At 36.2% G+C, this 23,472-nt stretch overlaps 1 protein-coding gene across 1 annotated transcript in view; it reads left to right on the top strand.

Annotated features, from left to right (window-relative positions):
• LOC140137371 (glomulin-like) overlaps positions 1-20,474 on the top strand; it is a 44,954-nt gene extending 24,480 nt beyond the window's left edge. Inside the window, exons 8-15 of the mRNA XM_072159011.1 lie at positions 437-801; positions 1,879-1,963; positions 3,227-3,361; positions 4,541-4,699; positions 6,916-7,025; positions 16,452-16,642; positions 17,567-17,646; positions 19,092-20,474. Coding sequence (XP_072015112.1) covers positions 437-801; positions 1,879-1,963; positions 3,227-3,361; positions 4,541-4,699; positions 6,916-7,025; positions 16,452-16,642; positions 17,567-17,646; positions 19,092-19,187 — 1,221 coding nt within the window. The 3' untranslated portion in view covers positions 19,188-20,474. The remainder of the gene's footprint in view (positions 1-436; positions 802-1,878; positions 1,964-3,226; positions 3,362-4,540; positions 4,700-6,915; positions 7,026-16,451; positions 16,643-17,566; positions 17,647-19,091) is intronic.
• Positions 20,475-23,472: the final 2,998 nt, after the last annotated feature.

The following is a 23,472-nucleotide window of genomic DNA, read 5'->3' as shown; positions in this document are numbered from 1 at the left end:
TTTTGACAACCCTGGAAAACCCAAGAGAGCCTCTATTGAAGCTTATTTCCATTGGGGTCCATTTGAATACCAGAACGGGTTGGGAACAGTTATAGGTTAACACCCTTCTCTTTTCGAAATTGGCTGTGAGATACATGTACAGCTGTGGCTCTCTGTACACAGGGCCGACGGCTTAACATCCTCTCCGAAGGACGGAGTAATTTCATGATTCATTTACCCGATTTTAAATGAACCATGGGGTGAGCGGAAGTCTGAATTTAATCTAATCTATATAGAAGTTGCCAATTAATTTCAGACATAGGAGTAGTTAGGAAAATTCAGTTTCTGCTTTGCTAATTTTAAACTGCTAATATTCACAGTACTGCGGCAAGTTTTGAATAATCCAATATTAATATTACTGATCATTTCATAAAAACTAATTTTTACTTTATTCCAGACCTATTTGAAAGATATGAACTGTAGCTTCTCAACTTTGCTGTTGTATTCTGAACAATACAATAAACAAGAATTGGATGGAGGTAAATCAGCTAGCAGCAAGTCTGGCAGCAGTGGTGGGACCAAGGGAGACGATGACAACAAGGCTGGTGCCAGCAGCGGGACCAAAGAAGATGATGAAAATAATGCTAGTGGGAGCAAAGGAGATGATGAAGGAGGAGGGAGTAAGGATGACAAGGATGTTGCCATGGAAGATGAGGATGAGGATGAAGAGGACAATAAACTGCCTCTCCTGGGGCTCAGTTGTTTTGCATACTTAACTATAGCAGAGGAAATTGAAGCAGAGATGCTTCCTAGTGTATACAGGTAAGATTTATAGACTTAACCCCCTGAGCACTACCTGCCGATCTAACATTGCCTCTGATTGGTCAATTATATGATATCTTTACTTTAATCACCAATCAGAATAGAGCTTTGCAAATAATTCACCCCATTGTTTTTGCGTGGTGAAATTATTCTAATAATGATGCTGATTGGTCCAATTGATAATTATAAATTCTTTTTGGCCAATCGGCAGGTAGTTCTCATGGGGTTAAAACATAGATGGGCAACAGAAAACAACCCTGTTTTATGGGCCGACTAATATAACCCAGATTTGCCTTAACTTTTGGTTTCAAAGCAAATGATACCAACATTGTTATCAAACTTGATTATTGGTGCCACAAGCTACATAATATAACAACATTAAAAGAACAAAAGTTTTGCAAGTTGGGTTTTGAAAAGATTTTATGGTGTTCTGCGACTTCCGCCAAAGATGCTGTGTATATTATTTTGCCTTGTGGGAATCAACAGAGGGAGTTTTGATTGTAAACATGTGACGTCGCTGGTCACGTCATCTATAGATTTACAATTTACAATGTGGTTGGTAACATAATTTGTTGCAGTTTTACTTCATGCTGGAGACGTGATCTACTAAATTATAAAAATTGTGGGATAGGCTTTTATGACGGGAGTTGCTAACAATTAGTTTTTTATTTAGCGGGCTCATTGTCGGACGACAAGTTTGGAACTGTCAAGCTTTCTCTGTCGACAAGGGGCAGTCTTCAGCAAATCGCTCTTTTCAGAACCACCACTTATTTTTCTCTGTTTACAAGGGGTGGTCATCAGTGATATAAACAACTCATATCAGGGCCACCAAAACTTTTACATTAGCAGATAGACGAGGTCTGCTTGTTCTCTGTTGACAAGGAGCGGTCTTCAGTGAATGACTCTTCAGAGCCATCAGTCAGCAAGGACGGCCTACATGCTTCATTCTTAGGTACTTTGTCCTCCTAACAAAAGCTTGACAGTTCCAAACTTGTCCAACAGCGAACCCGCTAAAAAACTTATTGTTGAAGTATGCAATTTAAGTATAATTTTTGTTCCTTCCTTTTGTTCTATTAGTCCACAGTATTTATTGAAAGTCAACCTAGTTCATCTTGCCTCAATGCTGAGTAGGATGGAAGATTGTGCAATATGGAAAGGAATTGTAAGTGAAATGAATGGAACAGCCTATTTGTCCGAAGGGTCATTTGTCCCAAAATGGTTAAAATTAAGGTTTCGGGCATTTTAGATTATGTTAGCATGAGGATTAGGGTTAGTGTTGGCTATTAGGGTTAGGCTAGGGTTAGGGTCAGGGTTAGAATTAGGTGTAGGGTAAGATTTAGGGTTAGGATTAGGATGTAGTTTATAGGTTAGTTTTAGGGTAAAGTTTAGGGTTAGGGTAAGGATTAGGCTGTATAATAATTTTATTGGGTTTTCGGACAAATGTTAGGATTCCTGTGACGGTCCTTGAAAGTCCTTGAATTTGAAAACCTTTTCAAGGCCTCAAAAGTCTTGGAAATTTGCACAATGTCCTTGAAAGACCTTGAAAATTGGAATTTTATCTGAAGTAAAATGTTGAAAAAATTTGGTGAGTGAAGAAGAGCTGTCACTTTTGTTAATATGCAGCTTTTTGTGTTGTGGTAAGTCCTTGAAAATCATGCTTTTGGACCTTGAAAGTCCTTAAATTTTAAAGGCTTCAAGGTGCAGAAACCCTGAAATGACCCTTCGGATTATTATAATTGTAATTATGGACCAGGCTTTTTCAATCTGTTGGCTTGCCAAAACTGTATTTACTCTCATTATAGACAAGGTCTTCCCAAATTTTTCTTCCTGTGACCTAAATTTTATGAGAAAAATATGGCATGACCCACAGCATGACACAAATGTTGCACCATGCAAAATTTGTTTGATCTGTGGATCGGCTGTTAATACTGCTTCGATGCTCTTTATTAATGAATTATCAACTCATTATTTTTTTTCAATGACATGGCTAAGACCACCTTAATTAAAACCTGAGTCAAGAAGCGTGTGAGAAATTGAAAACTACATGCGGAATGGGTTTTTAAATTAATTTAAAAAAAAATTGGCATGCGACAAGCATTGTGTGCAAAACACATCCATTGTCTGTTGCAAATGTTGGAATAGTAGGCAAATCAAATCACTGCTACTAAATAATTCTTCTCTGTGTTGAAAACTTTGAAATCAATTGAATTTTTATTTCCTTTTTGTTAAAAAAAAAAGACAACCAAATTAATTTCTTGATTTTCAAAGAGGATAACACAAAAGATTTTACTAATACACACAGGAGCTTTTGAGACTTGGGTTTTAATTAATGTGGCCTAATGACAAAAAATTTAATTCACCAATGTATGAGTGATATAATTCATAACATTTATTTGCAATTTCTTGTTCATTTATATTTTAACAGGAATTGTTGTCTTCCTTAGTGGCTAAACTTGAGCCTCATACTCTATCAAGTAGTCTACTTCAAGACAATGGACTCTACCAAGAGTTACCACAGAGACTTGTTGTCATTATGGTTAGATGTCCTTCCACACCAGTGGTAAGTAGAGAATATATCCACATTATATCAAAGTTTATAGTGGCTAAACTTAGCTAACTTGGTCCTTACAGTGTATCTTATTTTTTTTTTTTTTTCTGGAGTTTCAAAATGTGACCATCAACGTTCAACTTAAAAGTAAACACAGGGATAGGCAGACCTATACTTTTTCTGGATTTTTAGAATACTTTTGGTGAATTTTGACCTTGATAAGAACTTTGACCCCATGTATCTCAAATTAAAAATGCTGCCCGAGGGCCATTAAAATTATCTTTGAAATTGGTGGTCTTTAAAATCGAAAGTAAAACTTAAGATTCCAGAACAAGGTAAAGATAGCTGGCAGCAGACTAGTATGGTGGATGGTAGGGCTGTAGTCGACAAGGCTGCATGTTGTCGACAATATTGTCAATAAAGTAATTTTCTTGATAGTCAACAAGCATGGAACAATTATTAACAAAAACTATTAGAAATAAGCGTAATTATAAGCTTAAAATCACCATTATTTACCAAAAAATAACTGCATCAGTCTTCTATTTCATTGGTAAGTGGTGCAGATTATCTTATTTCCATTACAATCCCAATATTCTGATGTGTATAATGACTTTGGTGTCAATAAACAACGCAGAATGTGGTCTCTGAACTTAATATTTTGACTTAATATGTTTATGCTTTGGTTGATAACTTGTCTATTTTGGATTTTAAAATTTGATGATTGTCGACAATGTAAATTGTACTCTACAACAGCCCTAGTGGATGGTCACATTATTTTATCTATAATTGTAATTACAGCAAACCCTATCAACTCTCATTGTCGTTTTACTTGTCCATGTATGTACATTGCTATCGATGGCTATTCGACGCAGACACAGTGGCACAGCAGTAGGGGCTCTGACTCATGATCGGAAGGTTGTGGGTTCAAACCCCAGTAACATCATCATGTTGTGCCCTTAGACAAAACACTTTACCTCTATTGTCTCTCTCCATCCAGGGGAAAAAGGAGTACCACCATAATAGGGCTAAGAAGGTAAAACAGACTTTTAGTGTGGGAGGAGAGGTGAACTCCCACAAGAAGCTAATTCAGTGGAATCTGGGCTAAATGCCAAGGAAAATGATTTTGGCACTTTGCCCTGTTGTACCTACCTAATCAACTCTTACCGGTGATTCTTTTTATTATGGTTTCAGAGGCAGAAGGCAGTCCGGGTACTTCCTAGGTATATCAGCTGTTATGATTGGAAAGGCAGATACAGGTTATTAAGAACTCTATTAAAATCTACAGAACATACAGGTGTGTGTGGTCTGTTGATTGGCAAACTCAAGGATTATGTACATGAAACACTGGAGGTGAGTAATACTGCATGTTTCTACTGGGGAAAAGTTGGCAGGTAATGTGGTTTATTAGTTCAGAGTGTTACCGGTTCAGTGAAAACAGATCGGTTCGGAGCGATGTGGTGTAAACCCCCAGCAACTGGAGGTAGATCATGCGGTGTAACACCGGGTATGTCTCTCAGTGGAAACACATTCAGTGTGACGGTTAACACGTGTACTGGGTGTCAACTTTACAAGGGCACATTAAATAATGCAATGCATGCGACACAGGACGGCCCAAGGTCATGAAAACAAAATACAGTATTTCCTCCCTACACCAGATCACACGATCGTTTACCGGGTAGAGCGTCAGTGGAAACGTGGTGATTGGCCATGAAACGGTTAATCGGTTGGCGGGTGTTACCCGATAAGAAATACTGTGTGCCCAGTGGAAACATGCAGATTGTGAGGAAGATTAAGATGATGGAGATGATGATGGAAGATGATAGTGATGACGATGATGACAGTGATGATAATAGTGATGATGATGCTGATGAAGACAATGACGATGACAACGGTGCATCAAGGATGATGGTGATGAGTGATGATAATGAGGAGGGAAGTTGATAACTTAATGTAAAATAAAATTAATATGGTGATGAGTAGAAGCATTCTTTTAATTGATATATGGAATTTTTGGCATGCTAGTTTCAGGCCCAGCAAAAAACAATACATATACAAAAAGTTTGTTTTTTTTCCACTAAGGGTCAGACTATCTTTAAGATGATAAGTGATGATTTGCTAAAAAGTAATTGTTTGATTGTGTTGACTCTGAATATAATTTGTATGTATTTTGAGGGAGAAAAGAAAAAAAGGTCAATTAAATTTGAGTACCAAAATGGGTGCACCAAGACAAAAATGGAACACCACTTTGAGTGAAATCATAGCATTTTTGATTTTTTACCCCTGTGCATAATGATGGAGACCAAAATTTGACATTTGACCTTTATACCTATGACTCAAGGACTATACATTGGAGATAGGTCAAACTACTTTTTCTGAATCCTAATAATGAGATCAATACAATTATATGATTTTTATCGACATTTCCCCCAATTTTGAAATTTGAGGCCTGCATTAGCGGCCATTTTGGAAATATGCAAATTAACATTTTTCCCCTGTGTCCTGTTTTGCCCTTTTCGGATATGTTGTTCCGGAGGATATTTAGAGTCACTTGCAAGCAAAAACATTGGTGTCCCATTTTTGTCTAGCTCATACGTAATTTAACTTGTCTACAGAGTAGTTTGTGACAATTGAAGTTAACAGTGAAGAAAATATGTATTGGGCTACATTCCAGAAATATCTTCCACAGGGGGAGTCAGACTTAGCCATTTTGAAACCCATCATACTCCCCTTGTATTATGTCTTTACCTATATCTTCTACAACTGGAATGAGAAGTTTGAATGGAAGTTGCCCAATTGTCTATTCTATTTGAAACTTATACTCCCTCTGTGGAAGACTTCAGCTAAATCTTCCACAGCGGTAGTGTGGATTTTAAATGGAATAGCCCATTTGGAGCGTCTCATGATATCCTGTGTGTATCATTCTTAGTCAGTGGGAGTGGTCTATTACGTAAACACATCTGATTGGACAATCGCATGATTTTGGGTGTCTATCAAGCTGTAGACTACCCCACGTCATCATGAATGTTGTTAACGCCTAACATGCTCATAGAGGTGCACATATGTATCGCGTTGTATGCATAGACGCAGTGTGGAATACTCGCACGCGCTAGCAGTACGCGCAACAAAAGATGTGAAGTTGTAAACAAGTTTAGTTCCTTTTAGAAAAAGGAGTTTTTATGACGGTAACTTAATTTTTGCTTAAAAAAATTGTTAACAGTTATTAAAATAATATTTAACTGACTAAGAATGAGAATAAGCGATAGGAATTTTTATTTTGCCTATCCTCTACCTATGATAGAGCGACAGGCAGGTCCAATATTTTTATCGTAGTCAAAATATTGGACCTGCCTGTCGTCTATCGCACTGTAGAGGATAGGCAAATTAAAAATTCCTATCGTTTATTCTCTAATTGTCTTACCATTTGTAAACGGGTAAGGTTGATATTTTTTAATGTCATGCCAATTAAACAGTTATTAGGCCTTATTATTTACAACTGTTGTGTCAGATATGTAGAATAACATTTTGTGGATACTGCTCTTACTCTTGCTTTGGATTTGATTTTCCAGATGCCAAAGTGTAATGAATGGTTTACTGGGTCACATCTACTCGAGCTCTTCCCTCTAATGTTTACCCTCCCTATTGGAGCCGAGACAGATTTGTTAGAGGAATCGGATAAGTGAGTATGAAACTTAATGTTGGGGCTATTCCAGTTGAGATCCATACACATGAATGACTTTAATCTACTGCAACACTTGGAAGACATTGCTTTAATATCTTCACAGGTGGGGTGTAGATTTCAAATGGAGTCACCCATACAGGTCAACCCCATTTCAAATTCACACTCCGTTTGTGGACTAGGTCATGTGTTCCATAGGGGGAGTATGTATGGTAGGTTATAACAATAACTAAACTGTTCATATTTAACAGCGTTGTATGGCATAAAATAACATAAAATGCCATTTTGATTTGTTCAAAATATCAGACACCACGGCAATGAATGACAATAATAACCTTGCACCATCTATTCATTGTGTGAAATTGTCGGGTTTTGTTTTGGGCCTTGGTATTTTTCCTCGGCACGCGCCCTTGGAAAAATACCTCGGCCCATAACAAAGCCCTCCAATTTCCCACAATGACCTCAAAATAGATGGTGCGCAGTTATTATCATCTAATTATTGACTCTCGTAAAAGTATTTACACATATGTGACCCGGCAGCACAAATGAGCCGTAAATTCCCTAAATTGTATTCTGAGTTACGGTGTAAAATGTGTACGAAGGTCGTATTCATCGGTAACTTAAGCTGGCCAGACATCGATCTCATTTTGATAGTGTAATTACACTAATCAATTATCCTATTGTTGAAGTGGATAATAAGCTTCTACCTTAGATGGCTATAGAACTTTTAATAGCTCTGGTCTTTGTTTGCTTTTGCTAAATCCTGTTCAAGTGGTGGGTTACCAGGCATTGTATTTTGTATAGGTATGCATAACCAACAATTAACAATGAGAGAACTTTTTTAAACCTCGTTGACTTGGGGATGATTTGAAATGACCGCCAATTATGACTGTTTGATATTTATTGCCAGCAATGTGGAAAAAGAGACACATGTAGAAACGAAAAAAGCTATAATTTTGTTGAAGGAGCAAAGTTTAGCAAACCGTAACCCCGCTTCTGGATATCGTTTGAAGTCAAATGATATACCATTTTTAAGTTTATGATGTTTATTTTTTACACACGAAATAAAACAAAATGGACTGGGGAGGAATTTATGGCTCATTCGCCGTGAACGGTCACATGTGAAATATGTATGAATAGCTTCTTAATGCAGGAAAAATCTATACAATTCATTTTTTACTGTAAATATTTATCCTCATTTTATAGCTTTCATTGTAATCACTTGGAGAGGCATGAACGTCCATATTAAGGGATCTGGAATGAGTGTTTTGAGCGTTTCGACAGTATTTTTTACGGTACCTGAGAGCACATCAGACATATCGAATTGCATTCTGAATACGAAGAATGTCTTTCTGATATCAAATAATTTTCATTTTTTTAAATTCACGATATAATACAAATTTTATGACAAATTATTAAAATTTGATATTTTTCACATTTTTGATATATAACAGTCCTCGATGTAAAGTTTATAAATCTAATGATATATTCCCAAAGTGTATGTAGCTGGGAGGAAAAGCCGACGATCAATTGAAAAATTTGACCTTTCATATTGAAGATATGGATTTTTTTCCCAAAATGACATATTTTTTTGTTGATGTTTTGGGAAAAAAATCCATATCTTCAATATGAAAGGTCAAAATTTTCAATTGATCATCGGCTTTTCCTTCCACCTGCATACAGTTTAAGTATAAATCATCAGATTTATAAAGTTTACTTCAAGTACTGTTAAATATCAAAAATATCAATTTTTAATGATTTGCCATAAAATGTGTATTACATTGCAAATTTCGAAAAAATCAAAATTCTTTGATATCAGAAGGACATTCTTCATATTCAGAATGCAATTCTATATGTCTGATGTGCTCTTATGTCTCACAATAAATACTGTCCAAATGTTATACCCCATCCCTTAAATCCGGTCAAATGTTGTAAGAACATATGAATTATGAATTGACAACTAGTTGTCGAAACAACATCAAAGTGATGTTTTATCAACGTCCGAAAATCAATGTCGAAAATAACATTGTCACAACACAAATACGAAGTTCACACATTTACCTATTTACAACATAGATGACAACTTTTACAAGATAGATTACTTTTATATGATGTAACAACATAAAATTGTTGGACATAGTTGGCAGTGGTGTTACAAACGCACCCTTTTTTTTTTTTCCCTTTATACCAAAACTCCTAAACTCACCCTTTCTAAGCATGGTGACTGATCATAGATAGATAAGTGGTTATGGTGGTACAAAGAAAATTACATATTGAAGTTTAGATGACCAAACAGAATGGGATTTCAAAATTTTGTTTGTGTTTCATTTAATGTCATTCAATCAGAAATTACAGTAAGCTTTCAGATTGCAATTTTCGACTTCTAAACCCACCCTTTTTATCAGTGACCACGCTTTATATTTGGACACACATTTTAACCAGACATTTTTCAAACCCACCCTTTTAGGCATTTTGTGGACCCTTTAAACCCACCCTCTCTAAAGCATGGGTTACCAACTATGTTGGCTGGGATATGGCACACTCTTGTGGTTACAGAACAACACCTCAACATAAGCAAGCAACAAGTAAGCAGCATAATAATTCTAAAAAATGAGGAAAATGTTAGAAAAAGGTGCAATTCCTGTACATTTATCAAATAATGTGCACAAAATAGAAAGTATTCTCAAAAATACAAAATGCAATCTGTTAAAATTATATATTTTCTGCTGAAGTTGAAGGCATGGGGGCTACTTGTACTCTTTTGAATCTGAAGCATCGACTCACAGCTGTCTGGAGTGAATTTCGATAATTTGAGTTTGTTGTGAAATATATGTATGGATTTATAGCGGAATTTAACGTAAGCAAACCTTCAAACACTTCGAACATCTTCATCTGTTGGAATAGAGTTAGTTGAAGATCGACCTTTGCACTCTGAAATGCGTATAGGAATATATATCCAAATTTGTATGGTGCGAGACAGATAAAAAAGACCAAGCCGTTGGCGATGACCATGCGAGTGACACGTTTGCTAACTTTGCGAGCTGCTTCCGGTTGTCTGTCCGCAGCATTGTTACTACGCCTATAAAGGCGTGTGATTATCTTGACATACAAAATGCAGTTGGTGGTTATGGAGATGAAGAATGGAACGATGTGCAATATGTGAATATTAAAAGCGGATGATGTTATCGGTAAACATGTGTGGTATGTGGTTAAAGTGACTTTAAAGCGCCCTCGCGGAGGAAAGATGATGCAGAAAGGTACATATTTTGCAATAGCAGGTGTTAGTGTAGCAGCAAAGATCAGCGCAGCCAACCAAGAAATTGTCGCAAGAAGGCAGCAACGTCGTCTTCCGTTCATCAGTCGATGCTTTATCGGGTGACACAAGGCCAAATAACGCTCAAAACTCACCGTAGTGATCAGGAATAATGACGTGAAAAACGTAAGGCCTTCTGTGCCGTATTGAAACAAACAAGAGGCACTAGATTGTATGTTTTGTTGACGCCAAGCTGATGGTGCAGACTTAAGTGACATATAGATCATATCCGATATGGCTAGGTTGATGAGAAAGAAATTGGTTACGTTACCTCGCATTTTTTTTTTTTTTTCAACAACAAATAAAAACGGAATATAGCCGAGCCATCCAAGACTAACAATAATAGGAAAGACGAACTTAATCACTTGATAGAATTTGTCATTGGTTGAACCCATGATATTGTTGATTTGTTCATCAGTAAAATAGTAAAAGTTCAGAATTTTGTCCGTTGTACAGTTTGTAAGATCATGGTTTGATATTGATGTATTCATTGTCAGAATTTGAAGCTTATAGCACCAAATACTTTGTCTAAAAGTGATATATCGTCTGTAATATCATCCATAATGCTTGTGGCTGAAATATATCAATTTCAATTCAAAGATTCATTCAGTGATTTCAGTGATTATCACTTTAAGAAAATATGAAATCAACTACTCCCATGGTGAAAATAATGTGAAATCACCATATACATCAATATGCCATTAAATCGTATTCGACATGCATCAGAGGAGTGTAAAGAAGCCAAAGATTCATTCGGTGATTATCACTTTGAGAAAATATGAAATCAACTACTCCCGTGGTGAAGCCACCTTATGCACCAATATGGCAGAGCGAGTTGGCGCGGCGGTAGTTCCTCGCCTTGCACCACTGAGGTCCCGGGTTTAAGCCCAGGCCGAGCCCAAGGACTGTATGTGCATTTGGTTTATCCTGATTCCATGCTCACTCGCAGGTTTTCTCCGGGATCTCCGGTTTCCTCCTGCTTAAAAAAAAAATCAGTGATTAGTTGTTTGGTTATCAAAAACTTCCTTCACCCAATGGAATTTGGGGAGCTGCACAGAAAATTGGTGGATGTTACAATCTAAGTGCGGATAAGTCTGCGCCAGGTTCGGCTGCAACTGGCTTAGTTGATGCAATCGGATTGTGATGATTCACCATGGCAGCGAAATTACAGCGCTTTGAATCCTTCAAGATCTGGAAAAAGGCAATATATATAAATCAGAAATGTATTATTTTATTATTATGCCATTAAATCCAATTCAAAATCAAGTGTGTGATTTCCAGCTTTCTCGACAACATCACAAAGAAAGGCATTGATGACAAGTGCTAACAAATTTGTGGTGCAGCAGTAATGAACTTCACGCATCAAACTTGGTAATGGATTTCAATTGGAGATGGAGCCTACCCACAATTCCTCCATATCAATACTGAACCTAAAATATATTTTCCTTCTGAATGTATTCTTAAAATTTTTTCTGACCTTTTGATGCTGTGCTCTATTCATGTATGTAATATTTGTATTTTTGATATTTTAAAAATGTAGGATTTATGTAATCTACTGAATTCATTGGTTGTGCAGTGTTTCAGCAATGCATCTTGGGATTACGTTATATTAAGTTCTGTTTTCTAATATAATGGTGTCCATGAAATAATAATACAAAGCTTTTATTCCACTTGGAAGAAAATGATGTGATTGACACTAATTGCTTTGTTGAATTTTATTAAAAACTTGAGTTAATTTTCACTTGATTTCACAGTGGCTTTCGTCATGTTTATGGAATATAGAATTGGTGACTGGTTAATTTGGTTTAAAGGGACATTAAAGCCATAATGTACAATTTTAATTTTGATATTCTCTGCTCAAAATGTTGAAATAATATAAGTAGTAATAAATGTAAAAGAAACCCTGCTGGTAATTTTGGCAATTTAACATGGAATTATATGGGAGACATAATATCGGAATTATGACATTATGTTGAAATATTAGAACAAATTTGGCTGATTCCATTTAGATTTAAGTTGTGACATGTGTAAACAATATGCCAAAAACACAGGTTTGACAAAAAATTAACCAATTTCATATTATAAGATCGTACATTATGGCTTTAAACAGAGATTATTTGAGATTTTTTTAAAATATTACACTATAGAATTCATTCAAGCAGATGATGAGAATTGGACAAAACTATGAGAATTGAACATTTTCTTATTTCTTTGAAACTTTTGCATCCAAATGAATGAGAGTTACTAATTAATGTGTTACATGTGTCAACAACCTGTCACATTGTTTTAAAGGAGAACATTTTCAATTCTCATAGTTTTGTCCAATGCTCATCACTTAATTTGAAAGAATTCTCTCAATATTAATTTCCACTAGTGTTTGCAGAACTATTTGCAATGTGGTGACCCTTTACTTATAAAGTTCAATTTGAGGAATTGTTTTGTTGCATATAACATGGATCATTCCAAGGCCCCTGTTTCGGATCACAATTGTAATTATACCTTTTAAGTTTGATTGGGATTGTAGCTCTCTATATTATATTTTAAAATTAATATATGTTTTTAGCATCTGAATCAGATTGCAACAACACTGCAGTATTCATACAAAATATCCTGTTTCACAAACTGAAATATATACAGTACAAATTTTGAGCAATGATGACAAATTAATGATCATCATCAGATCAAATAATTTTTCACAAATCTTGCTGTTTTATTAAAGTAAACATGTTGTTCAGTGCAACTTTTGTTATTTTATGTTAAATTATGACTGTAGACACATAATGAAATCAAAATTGTTATAAAAATGCCAGTTGACAAGCAAAAGAGGTATCCTTTTATAAACCGAAGTGGATATAGGGGCTGGTTGCCGCAACTCCTTTTGGTTTTCCATATCATCAGCCTGCTACGCTAATTGCCTAAGTCATTTTTACATGTTTCTCATTTGCAATTTTGATTTTCCGAGTAATAAACCCATAATTAATCAAATTTCCAGCCGCATTCTTCATTAACTTGTGGAATACATCAAAAGAGATTACTTTATTTAAAGATAATAGGTCAGATGCCCCCAAAAAATTCATTAAATATAATATCCCTACCAAAGACTGCTTTAAAATTTCTTTGTAAGAAAACTTATATTTTTGCAAGATTTTAAAATATAATATCCTTGCCAAAGATTCCTTAAGATTTCCTTGTAAGAAAACTTATATTTTTGCAAGATTTTTAAATATAATATCCTTGCCAAAGATTCCTTATTAGATTTCTTTGTAAGAAAACTTATATTAAATATAATATCCTTGCCAAAGACTCCTTAAGATTTCTTTGTAAGAAAACTTATATTTGTGCAAGATTTTTAAATATAATATCCTTGCCAAAGATTCCTTATTAGATTTCTTTGTAAGAAAACTTATATTAAAGGTCCGTGACCCGATCGACAGCATCATCCCCCCGATATTTTTCATTGTTGATGAGGTTTTGGTATCACATGATAGATACTATTTTTCTCATTACTATCCTGAAATTTGACGCTCCAAGTCGATGTATTTCGAGAAATCATGAATCACAGCGGTTTTACAGGTATACCAGTTTGTAAATACTAAAACTTCGTCGGAATTGTGGGAACGGAATTATTGCGAATCATCAGTCTCCTCAATAGCTACTTTGGTTTCGCGTCATACACATTCTGTGAAAAAAGCGAACCACACTAACTGCTGAGGAGACGGTACGCCGTATATAATTATACATTTCCAAGATGGACGAGGTGGGCGATTTAGCTCAATCGACTAGCGCGTTGCGTTTTACCCGAAAGGTACCCGGTTCAAAATTCGGTATCTGAAGCTTTTTTTTCCTCTCCATTTTTAACCCAAACTTTTTTATATTCATTTGAAATGTACATATTGCAAGGGGAAATATATTTTGTTTCCTTTTTTCTGAAATGGAACGAAAAAAACAAATATTTTCCGTTCAATACGGGCCGGCATTGTACAGCATTGTCGTCATAGGAACGGGAATTGTTGTTGTTGCTTGGATGCCCATAATGCAATTCACGTATACCAAGGTATTGGATTGCAAATTTGGCTATTTATTCACATTTACGCTGAAAATGCTCTCGTTTTCTCACAAAGTAGCATAAAGGGGCAATATTTGATATTATTATGTAATTTTAAAGACAATCCATATCCAAAACCAATAGGGTTACCCCCTTTAAATATAATATCCTTGCCAAAGACTGCTTTAAGATTTCTTTGTAAGAAATCTTATATTTGTTCAAGGTTTTTAGATTCTTAAAAGAATCATCTTGCCAGTACAATTTAAAAATTATTTCTGCACCGCTTCTCTCTAGTAGGTAGTGTGCACATTTATTTTGTTTATTTTTGTGAGCAGTAATATTAGAACCAACAATGACTGCTGTCAAGGAATTGAATTATATTGTAATAAAACCTGGATGCAATGTATGCATACATGTGGGCAATTAGCTCTTTCATATTTTCACTTGTGAAGCAATTTTATTGGCTTTCTACCTTTTGGTTTGTTTGAAAAATGCAGTAAAATTAAAACTTTCATGAAAGAAAAAAAAAACATCTGAGGAAAAATATTTCAAATAATTATTGAAAATTACAACATTAATAAAAAATCATCCCTCAATGCTGCACAAACTCATGATTTTTATACCCATAAAAAATGTGCAATTTGAGGCCCAAATCCTGATATAAAAAATGGCAAAAAAGCACATTTCACATTTTGGTTTTCAGGCTACAACTTGTTTTTTCCTTGCCTTGCTTTTTGCTAGGAACAACAAAAGTCCTGAAAAAACTAACACAAAAAAATCATGATAGTAATTCTGGTCACAAGATGTTTTAAATTGTGTATATGAAGTGATATCATGTATGAAAAATTCTGGATCCAGTCATGCATTGGGCTATTCCATTTAAAATCCACATTTCATGGTTGTTTGATGGGATCATTTATTAATTTTTCAAACAAAACATCATGTATAACCAAATTTTAGGCTTAAACAGCTAAAAGTGATATCGTGCTAATGTATACAGATGCTTTTGAGTCATTCTCAACTTTAATTTCCCCTCTTTTACAAAATTATTCACTTTTAATAGTATTTTTAAAGCTTTTTTGGATATAAAATGTATCTATTTATGACAAGATAGGTGGCGCTATTTAGATACTAGAAATTACTCTTTCAGGCTTTTAATAAAAATAATTCCTTTTATTTTTTTATGAAATATGTTTATAAAATTTCTTTGTTGCTTGTTTCACCTATTCCACCTGTTTAAAAGGCAGTATTGATTACATACCCCTTGCAAATTAAGAAATATGACTTATGATAAATAGCGCCATCTATAGTTTGCATTTTCTTAATAATGAAGCCAATTCTATATACATCAAACAACCGTGATTTACCTCCACAGCATGAGTATGAGTTGTGAATAGAATAAACAATTGGGTAACTTCCATTTAAAATATTCTCTCCGGTTGGGGAAGATATATAGGTGAAGCCATAATACAGGGGAATTATGAGTTTGAAAATGATTATCCCTGACCAATTACATTTGAAAAACGTACTCCTCTTGTGGAAGATATTTCCAAAATCTTCCACAAGGGGTAGTGTGATTTCAAATGGAATAGCCCATTGTCTTTAAACTGTCCCAGTCTTTCTACATTTGTACCCCTGTAGAAATTAATCAAATCTGAAATCTCCTGTGTGCAAAGCAATCAAAAAATGTGGGTCGTTTAGAAAAGGGTGGTACAACTTTTTGTTAAAGCTCTATACTTTGATCAGCTCATAATCGGTGTGATTTGTTAGGCTTTTAAAACTACGCTGAAAAGTAGACCCACGTTACAAAGAGTGATATAGTTGACCTTTCTGGTCTATATTGTGTGTGTTAAATAAAGTAGACAAAGTACATGTATATGATTTCAGTTAATAATTTGCGATGCTTCTGGCAATTCTCAAAACTAAATGTATTGGTATTTATCCGCGATGTTATAAGGCCCGCCGATTACGAGCTGATCAAACTGTAGTGGACCTTTAATGTGCTTGAATTATTGAAAAAGTTACAATTTGTGAATGTTATTGATTTGTCATTCTTTTATTTTTTCAGGGTGTTAGCAGCATTGAATTTCTTGAGGTATATCTTACTACGAGATCCAGTGAGCGATAACAGGTCAGGAGTGTGGTCTGGACTGGATGAAGTGGAGAAGGTTTACCTATCACAGTTACATACAGGGCTAGATCTATCCAGGGCGCATTATGTGCAAAGATTGAAACAACTCATAGAGGATGCAAAGAAAAGTATGTCCAATTGTTGTTTGTATGTCTTAGCAAAGAAGGGAATAGATAGTAAATGCATGAAGTTATAAATTAATTGGGGGGGGTGATGGGTGTAGAATGGGTTACTGGTCAGTAAGTAATATCCCTGTTGGCATAGTCCTCAACAGCATCCCTGTGAGGATGTGATTGTAAGTATGGGTGTGTGCAGTAGGATAGTCAGCATGGAGGGGGGGGAGCCCTGAAAAAAATATGAGAGAGAAAAGTGGGTACAATTACCGAATAGGGTGCAACTTGATAGACCAGTCCTCGTTTACGGAGTTTAGGGTTAGGGTTTAGGGTTGGGGTAGGGCAGTCTTGTAATAGGACTAGTAGAGTTGCACCCTGTTCGGTAATCGCTCCGAAAAGTGGTTTGTTGATCTTGTTATTCACTAATGACTTTCTTGCATAATGCAACCCTGGGCTTTATTACCTTCTTGTAAGGATACATGTACAGGGTACTCAGAGTTAGCCTAGTATCAAGACAGGGATTATACAGCTTATGTAATAGCTGTCTATCCCTCTATGATTATGTCTTGACAGTAGGCTAATTTCATGTATGCTTACATGTAGGATAGAGCAGGGGCTGTCTTTTGTAATTTGCAGGAGAGTATTAAATAGCTCTTCTGAAGCCTTCAGGGAGAGCTGTTTAGAGCATTTACAATAGAATGCAAGGAGAGAATGGTCAACTAAGGACAGCTAAAATCACTCTCCTATGTCAGATTTAAGGAGAGCAGTAGAAAGCAATTGCTCTCGCTCTTCTCAAAAGCCAGTCCCTGATATAGAGCCAGTCATGATTACTTTATAAGATAAGATGGGTTGAAATGTTAATAGGAAAAGCACAAGTTTGTATTTATAGCAACAAATACATTTTAAAACATTTCATTTTGTTCCATACATATTTTTCAGGTAAAGGAGAACCCAGCTCCATCAATGTAACTGTTGCAGGTCAGACGCTTCCTAAGATGCCTGTTCAACAACAAATGCAGGTAGGTTTTTGATTTTGTCAAGTTGATCTTTGTCTTTCTTACAGTGCCTCTGATTGGTTAATTACATGATATAATCATAATGAGTATCCAATCACTCTGATAACCCCCTGGGTACTACTGCCTTTCTTACAGTAGGCTTGGGCATCGTCAGTCTTTTGCATATCGCATATCGCAGTCAAAAACATATCACGATATCGCCATCTGACGATATTTTTATCAATACATGTATGCATGCCATATCAGAAGTTCACTGGTATACGGAAAAACAGCCCGGCAAACAGTGAAGCAACAAATATACACAAATAAACAAGTACAAAACATACTTATTTAATCCACTGCCATCATTCAAAACAGCTTCTTTATATCCGAAACGTTATTAAAAACAGTGTGAAACCAATTGCCGCCATTATTGTCTGTGGTTTCCGCTACTTTGCATTGCATGAACATTGAACATTTCGTTGGTCATGGCCTCCTGAGTGGATGGGAGACCACTGCTGCCCTCACACACATTGAACATTTCGTTGGTCGTGGCATCCTGAGTGTATGGGAGACCACTGCTGCCCTCATACACATTGAACATTTCGTTGGTCGTGGCATCTTGAGTGGATGGGAGACCAATTATAAGTATATCGCCTGTCACTATTTCTACATATCGTCATCGGATTAGGATTTAATATCGCGATATATCGCAGGGCGCGATATCGCCCAACGCTATCTTACAGTGCCCCTGATTGGTTAATAACATGATATAATCATCTGAGTAACCAATCACTCTGTTAACCCCCTGTGTACTACTGCCTTTCTTACAGTGCCCTTGATTGGTTAATTACATGATATAATCATAATGAGTATCCAATCACTCTGATAACCTCCTGGGTACTACTGCCTTTCTTACAGTGCCTCTGATTGGTTAATAACATTATATAATCATCTGAGTAATTAATCACTCTGATAATCCCCTACTACTGCCTTTCTTACAGTACCCCTGATTGGTTAATAACATATATAATCATCTGAGTAACCAATCACTCTGTTAACCCCCTGTGTACTACTGCCTTTCTTACAGTGCCCTTGATTGGTTAATTACATGATATAATCATCTGAGTAACCAATTAAAGTAGAGCTTTTAGATTTCTTAGCAAATTTAAGTTGAGTCCACTTCAACCACACTGACTGTTCTTACCAAATCACTGATTGGCTCAATACATGATATAGACCACTTTGCAACCAATCAAAATTATTTTTAGAAGCAGATAACCGATAGTGCTCAGGGGTTAATTAATGTATACATCTTGTCCTGTGTGTCGGTCGGGAAATTTAAAATCTGTGGGAACCTTGTCATCAATGCATATTGGTTTGTGTGTGAAAAGTGTACCTTATGTAGTAAATGTGTGTATGGAAATAAAAGTTAAATCTGTATTTCTTTCTGTTTTGTTTGTTTACAGGTCCTTTCATCGGCACAGTACACATTTGATCTTATTGCCAGTGTTCTGGGCAGAGTTGGTGAATTGTTATCAGCAGCAAAAAAAGGCTCAAGTTAGCGATAATATGGAAACTTGAAATAATTGAATTCTTTATAAAATGCTAGCTAAAAGCGATATAAACTTTTATTATTTCATAGTCGTGGACACCAAGCATTGTGTATCAGTGGCCAAACCCGGGCCAAACCTACATGTAGCATGTGGGAGCAAAGGCTTACTGACCAGGAATGGGAGGGATCCCCTGATTGGATAAAGTGTGACAGAATTTACAACAGCATCAGGTCTACTTTTAGGTCTGTTTTAGACCAAAATCACATTACATAACAATTGGAAATTATGAGCATTTGCATTGTTAGGAGTTCATCTTGGGAGCACTACAGTAAAAACTCCAATTGAATAATCACAGCTGTATTTCAAATTACACCGTAAACGCAGGACCATGGATACAATAATGAAAATACTAACCAATCATGAGTGAGTTTGCATAGTTGGATTCACTTCCCCGTTACGCACATGTGGGAGTTCATCACACAGTGTACGTGGAGAATCATCACGCTGTTGAGAGAGCTGAAATTGCTAGTATATGTAAGACTTTGCAGTTTTACCCTCTCTGGGAATTCTGGGATTTTTGTAAAGCTGGGTGCAAATCATTTTGACGTACCTTGTATACATACTTTCTAAAAATCAAAGTTTGCCATTATGTAAATGTTGAAATAATACAGGAGAACATGTTAAAAACAAAAACAAATAAAGAAAAATAGTTACTTTTGTGCAATTATTTTGTTTAAATCGAGTGTCCATCTGTAAAGGTATCGAGAAAGATATAGAAACAAGAATTTGTCATTAAAAAGACAAAGTTCACGGAACAGGTGTATAATAGTACTTTCAGCTACTTTGGTCTAACTTTCAATATTCATATACTAATCTACTCTGCACTGATTTGACCATAAATAAGTGATTTGAGGTATAAAATATAATGATATTTGTATCTTGATTCAGGAAAATAATTTTCAAAAAACCTCATTTTGCATTTAGGTTTTTAAGCCACCTGCAGGAAACAAATTTGGCTATTATACGAAGAAAATTACATGAAAATGTTTACTGTATCGGCCCATCATGCATCAGATGCTATTTCCCGTTGGATGCCCCATTCCTTATTAAAAGAAGTTTTATTTGGAAGCAAATCGCCTAATGTGTTTCAGGAACACTGCATATCAAATTATTTTGTTGAATAGTTTTCTATACAGATGCTAGATGCCTTATCTTTAAAGTAAACAAATTACAATACATTGTGGTCTTGCTAGATTTTGTCAAAGATATTTATCTTATATCCCAGCTTTATGAGCACCAATTTAATTAGTTTGTAACAGAAAATATACATTGGATATGTTTATACACACATTGCTTGGTTATTACAAGAGTCAATAAACATTCAATTAACTATAGAGAATTTTGTGCAGTGTAGTTATTTTCTGAAGTAAATCGCCTATTGCAGCTTGCTGAATAGGTTTCTATACAGATATGCCTAATCACTAAGTAAATAAATTATAGTTAATTATACTGACCAATCAGCTATGTGTATTATCAGCATGTGATGACTGTAAGCCAATTGCAAACATGTTTAATAAAAAGGCTAAAAAATCCTACACTGAGCAGTCTCACTCAGGATTAAATGTGCTAAATTGATGAACTACTTGCTATCAACATTAGATAGCGCATTGATGAACTACTTGCTATCACCTGTAGATAGCGCACTGATGAACTACATGCTATCAACAGTAGATAGCGCATTGATGAACTACTTGCTATCACCTGTAGATGGCGCACTGATGAACTACTTGCTATCAACAGTAGATGGCGCATTGATGAACTACTTGCTATCAGCAGTAGATGGGGCATTGTTGATGAACTGCTTGCTCTCAGTAATAGATGGCGCATTGATGAACTACTTGCTATCAGCAGTAGATAGGGCAAGTAGTTCGTCAATGCGCTGATAGCAAGTAGTTCATCAATGCGCTATCTATTGCTGAGAGCAATCAGTTCATCAATGCCCTATCTGCTGCTGATAGCAAGTATTTCATCAATGCGCTATCTATTACTGAGAGCAAGCAGTTCATCAACAATGCCCTATCTACTGCTGATAGCAAGAAGTTCATCAATGCGCTATCTACTGTTGATAGCATGTAGTTCATCAATGCCCTATCTACTGCTGATAGCAAGTAGTTCATCAATGCTCTATCTACAGCTGATAGCATGTAGTTCATCAATGCGCTATCTACTGCTGATATCAAGCAGTTCATCAATGCCCTATCTACTGTTGATAGCAAGTAGTTCATCAGTATGCCCTATCTACAGCTGATAGCAAGTAGTTCATCAATACCATATCTACTGCACTGCTGATAGCAAGTAGTTCATCAGTGCTCTATCTACTGCTGATAGCAAGTACAAGTAGTTCGTCAATGCGCTATTTACTGCTGATAGCAAGTAGTTCATCAATGCCCTATCTATTGCTGACAGCAAGTAGTTCATCAATGCCCTATCTGGTACTGCTGAGCGCAAAGTAGTTTATCATCAAAGCGTTATCTACTACTGATAGCAATTAGTAGAAGTAGTTCATCAATGTCCTATCAATTGCTGATAGCAGGCAGTTCATCAATGCGCTATCTACTGCTGATAACAGATTAATAGTTATTCACTGTACCATCTACTTATGATAGCATGTAGTTCATTGCTTGCTTACTTGCTTATTTCGGGTGGTTTTCCCGAACCACGACAGCTCTTCATGTCCTCCTGTCCTGCATCGCCGTTCCAGTCCAGTGTCTTGCTTGAGTACATCTACATATGTAAGGGGTGGTCTACCAGGGTTTCTTGTTCCATGTTTGGGTACCCAGTTTATGAGGTTGGCGACAGGTTCACACTTGCTCCTGAAGCAGTGGCCAGCGAAGCGTGTTCTCCTTTCTCTGATCTTCTCCGAGAGCCTTGGGAGGTCTCCATACAACTCTTCGTTGCTTATGTGCTGTTTCCAATGGATGTTGTACACTGCCCTAAGCATACGGTGTAACAGCCGTCCAGCTCTTTAGATGCTTCACATCCGTACGTTAACACGGACTCCACTGTTGCACTGAAGACCGGCAGTTTGAAATTCTTTGGTAGAGCAGACTTCCAGATCTTACTTAGGCTGTTGCATGAACTCCAAGCGGCTGCCTTGCGTGTTTTGACATCATGCTCTGTGCTAGCCATCCATGCTCCAAGATATTTGAAGTCTTTCACCTCATCTAGCTTTGTACCATTATTTGTGCTGATGTTAACTTGCTGATCTTGGTGAAAAGACATGAACTTTGTCTTGGTGGCATTCATCTTTAAGTCGACTCTTCCGACTGATGTTTCTAAGTAGTTCGTAGTTCATCAATGCGCTATCTACTGCTGATAACAGATATAATAGTTATTCACTGTACCATCTATATACTTATGATAGCAAGAGTTCATTAATGCCCTATAGTTGATAGCAAGTGGTTCCAGACTTGTAGTGACTCCACTCGAAATGACTCGACTCGACTCGACTCGACTCTTGGTGACTTGATGACTCGACTCGAGGCAAGGTGACTCGTCGACTCGACTCGACTCGAGGGTTGATGAATCGATGACTCGACTCGACTCGAAATTTAATGACTCGACTCGATGACTCGAGGCTTGTGACTCAAGTCACTGTGGCTGAATCGACTTTTTAAAAATGACTCGAAAAAATAAATTATACCTTAATATTTCTAATAATACCTGCACGTTTTCTTCCACACATCTCAGTGTATTGTGATTCTTATATTTTACAAAGTGGGCTTACTATCTCTCAGCATCTTTATAATAACAAAAATATAAATTATATGTATGTGTGTACAATGTACATGTATGATTGCCTGTCGATCTGGCTAAAGGATCCACCTTTTTTTTTACATGCTTCAAACTTGGCATGGTGGAAAAGTCCATTGTCCATCATTGCTGAGCCTGGCTACACAAAATGTACATGAATGCTACACACATGTCATTGTAACAGCCTGTGCACACACCCCTACATGTATGCTACATGTCTCATTCACACAATGACTGATCAATACAGAAAAAACCCAGCAAACTGGGAAAACATTTCGAGATACTCTCTTTTTTGGTGAATTTCAAGTTATCATGTTAAAATATCATTATTATAGCTTTTATTAATCATTTTGATTATTCCCCATCCAAATACACTCCTCTACATGCTGCACACATGAAGAACTACATTGCAATGTGACTGACTGGTGTGAGCATTTCCACCAGCCACATCATGACATGTACTTCTTGTGCCCAGGCTTGG

Source organism: Amphiura filiformis, chromosome 17 (assembly GCF_039555335.1).
Source record: "Amphiura filiformis chromosome 17, Afil_fr2py, whole genome shotgun sequence".
Taxonomy (NCBI): Eukaryota; Metazoa; Echinodermata; class Ophiuroidea; order Amphilepidida; family Amphiuridae; genus Amphiura; species Amphiura filiformis.
The sequence above is the reverse complement of the archived record's forward strand: the minus strand, read 5'-3'. Positions and strand labels throughout refer to the sequence as shown.